The 3,783-nt window shown below is 36.7% G+C and overlaps 1 protein-coding gene across 1 annotated transcript; it reads right to left on the bottom strand.

Moving 5' to 3' along the window:
• Positions 1-2,090: 2,090 nt before the first annotated feature.
• LOC133871092 (flowering-promoting factor 1-like protein 2) lies at positions 2,091-2,802 on the bottom strand. Its single transcript, XM_062308453.1, has one exon. It carries the CDS (start codon positions 2,707-2,709, stop codon positions 2,368-2,370), a length of 342 nt encoding a protein of 113 aa, XP_062164437.1. The 5' UTR covers positions 2,710-2,802; the 3' UTR covers positions 2,091-2,367.
• Between the last annotated feature and the right edge of the window lie 981 nt (positions 2,803-3,783).

The raw sequence follows: 3,783 nt of genomic DNA, 5'->3' as shown, positions 1-3,783 counted from the left end.
CATTCCAAGTACGAATGTTAAAACTCAAAAGGCAGGCCCGTTTGGGCTTAACCCTTGTACGGGTTTCCACATGTCAAATTGGCCGGAGACATGTGTCCAATTGGATGCCGACAATCAACTTCCTTGTACGGTGCAGGTTCACTCTTGCGCTAAATTCCAATAAAGATTTAGAGCAATATTTTGTTCAAATTATTTGGCGCCGGTAAAACTAAGATTATTATGATAGTAGCAGAAACTAAGAATTAAAAATTGAAAAATAAATTCAAAAAGAGAGAAAATAACAAATAGGGAAGAGCAAGACTATAGTTGCTCCAAATAAGCATGCAAATTAATAGAGAAATAACTGTGAAAGACTTTGAATTTTAATTGATGCTTCATAACTGAATTGTTCCATTGAATGTGTATCCCTTATATAAACCAAGATCTCCTAATTTAACAAGGAAAATGAAAAAAAAAAATAAAAATAATTCTAATTGGAAAAGAAAAATTAAAACACATGCACATGTATAATTGAAAAATGAAATCATAATCCTAATGAAGAAGGAAAAACTCAATACTTATTGAAAAGAAAAGTTAAAACAGATATGCATAAATAAAATAAACCAACACTAATGTTTGTCTTCTCTTGCATCATTATTTGGGCATGACTTATTTGTCTAAATATATAAATAGCCGAATAGCTCAAATTTTATTTGGTCCGATGGATCTTATATGAACTCGATCTCTTACAAATTGCTGGATAGGACTACTGCATGTGATTTTGCAGCCAGCTAGCAAAGCTTTGAGAGCCTTTGTTTCTGTAGACAAAGAAGCAAGGCAATGCCATATCTTTTCAAGCTTTCTTGTGCAGCCAGGCTTTTCACGGTATCTCCAACAAAGCGATGTGGTCACACATACACACGTACACGTAGGTGAAGCTTGAGGTCAATTTATATAAATAAATTTCGCCTTCATGTAGAGAATTAAAGGATGTGTGCCACGTGCATGGCCACTGCACACTAGAGAAAGTGGGTCAATTCATCACACATCACCATTTGGAAAAGTGTCAATCGATCTGAGCTTGGGTCGTTTGTGATATATAAACTGTCACCATCTGCTTCACGTGAACTCCCCATCCTCTCTCCCTCTTTCTGTATTCATGGGGACCTCTAAATTACGACGCCGGCCAGTCTTACAATTACTACTCCACTCATTATATATGATTGTGCGTATTAAGTCATTCTAATGGATATATATCTATCTATCATCCTCTCTCTCGATCTGTCTCTCTCCTAATATATGATAGAATGCTTTAAGTGATCAAAAGAGAGTGAACCAAAAAAAAAAATAGAGTATCTCCAATATTAAAGCTCATCCTCGTAGATGGATCAAAATTAAATTATTGATTTTAGATGAGTGGAGATCTCGCGGGCTTTACAAGAGAGTAAGGATCATGTGGTCTATATCAATTGCTCCTAAAATTATATATATAAAGAGACTATATTGACATGGCACTATCAATCCACCTTTAGATCAATCTTTTTTAAAAGAAGATAATAGTGCATGTGTACATACTATTACTCATTCATTTCCTCTTTTATTTTTATTTTTATACTTATTTACTCTTTTGAATGTTGTCCGGGTATTTTCAACCAATTTTTCCTTCACCACATACTTAATTAGGCAGATAGGCCTCCCTTTGTGATCAGATGGGCGCTGCTGTGCAATTTTACAGGCCAGTCTCTCAAAACAATGCTTTTAACCACTCTCACATCATCACTTCCTTTCGTTATAATTATTATGATTGACCTTTAAATCATTGTTGCTAAAGCGCCGACTGTCACTTCATTAGAAACACACACCAAATTGATCAGTTTGCTGGTATGGCACAAACATATATAGTGCTTTCCTTTGGTAAAACCTTTTAGTGGGTGATTTTTGCTTTTGATTGTGACGGGACTGGAAGATAAAAGTAATTTTTGAGTAATTAGTGTGTTTTGGGTACGGTTAATGGTTAATATATACTTTTAAAAAAAAAAGTAAAAGGCTGTCCTTTTGGTGGCCACATATGGAAGTAAGTGAAGGGAAGGAAGATAACAAGTCTGTCAAGCTGAAGTGAAGTCCCCATGACATGCATTTGCATTAATATTACAACATATTACAAAGCCACACTCATATTAACGAACTTGCAAAAGCATTAATTACATAATTAGCTACGTACCATGCACAGACAAGACACCGACTTTCTACTAAATTTATTAAACTACTAAACAAGAACACAGGAGCCAGAAACCACAAACAACAACCGACAACAACTCACGTACACGAGAGAAATACATGCATGATGATGATATGTTAAGAGACAGACAGACAGACAGACGTACGGACTCACATGTCTCGGACACGGAAGGTATCGGAGTTTTTAAGGACAATATCGAACATGTGAACGGAGCCAAACTTGGAGAATTCTCTAGGGAGAGAGATTAGGTCGATGGAAGAATGCTTGTGGAATTGGAAGAAGTCAGGGTCGCCTCCATAGTACCTCTCCCAACCTAACCCCGTCAGCATTTGCTCAAGCGAGGAGTACGATGAGACCACCTGGCCGGTCGGCAAGTACACCAAAACCTGCCTTTTCCTCGAACTACTACCACCATGGGAGGAGCCCTCCGCTTGAGGATTTCCAACTAGGCGAATAACGCCATCTGGGTTGAAATGCCAAACACCTGACATTTTTTTTTTTTTCCTTTTTTCTGGGTGTTTAATTTGATAGGTGTTTAATTCTGTGGGAGAAGAAAGGTATTGGGTTAATTGGTGAGGAAGATGGAAAGGGAGGGAGGGGTATATATAGGGGTGATGGGGCAGATAAAACAAGAGGAAAATACTCTTGGGAGTGGGAATGTTTGGCTTTGGTAGAGAATTTAGATACAGTGGGTCCAAAATGTTTTTATAGAGGAGGGTACAGGGATGCTAATAGGGTGTAATTTAGGGCACAGGTACCATCCTTTGGAAGAATCTTTTGTGTTTCTGCAACCTTTTCCAATGGGGAATCTTGTATTGGGACCCTGGTTTAATTTTATAGTAAGGGGGAAAGAAAAAAATATTGAACAAGTCAAATAATAAAAAGAAGTTACACCTACTTACATCACGAGCTGTCCACGTGAAGGGAGTGGCATGGCCGGGGAGATACTTGTAGCCAATTGGTTCTTATTCTTGAGAGATTTTGGTGGGTTTGGTGGCTGAAAGGGTTTTCTTTCTGTGGGGTACTCCCACATCGGTGGGATATGACATCGATAAACCCTAGGCTAGCTAAAAACCTTAAAGGCATTTTTAGTCACTTGCTGTTGCATGTACTGAGATCAATTTCAGAATGTTCGAGTTTGTGGTTCTGAGAATGAGGCCTCAGACCAGGAAAAAAAAAGTTATTTAATTTATGTCCTGTCATGTCTACTTAGGAATGGTACTGAAGTGACCCAAATTTTCGATTAATTCATTTATGGATCCATTTCAAGATTACTTCGCCATGAAGCTAGCGAGGCGGCCGGCCTTAACAATTAATCTATCATTTTGTGAGGTGCAGGAAATAAGGAAATATATATATATATATATATTAAATGATTAAATTTATTTATTTTTATTAGCTAGGTAGCTTAAACTTTTAGAATTGGCAATGGTTAATTAATTAATAATATAGTATTAGAATAAAGATCTCAAAATTTGAATCTTGTTCTCACCATTTACCTGGTATTTAATTTAATAAGCCAAATTTAGAACTTAAAAAAATATATGACCTCATTTGAAAAAGTT

Source organism: Alnus glutinosa, chromosome 6 (genome assembly GCF_958979055.1).
Source record: "Alnus glutinosa chromosome 6, dhAlnGlut1.1, whole genome shotgun sequence".
In the NCBI taxonomy this organism is placed as follows: domain Eukaryota; kingdom Viridiplantae; phylum Streptophyta; class Magnoliopsida; order Fagales; family Betulaceae; genus Alnus; species Alnus glutinosa.
The sequence above is the reverse complement of the archived record's forward strand: the minus strand, read 5'-3'. Positions and strand labels throughout refer to the sequence as shown.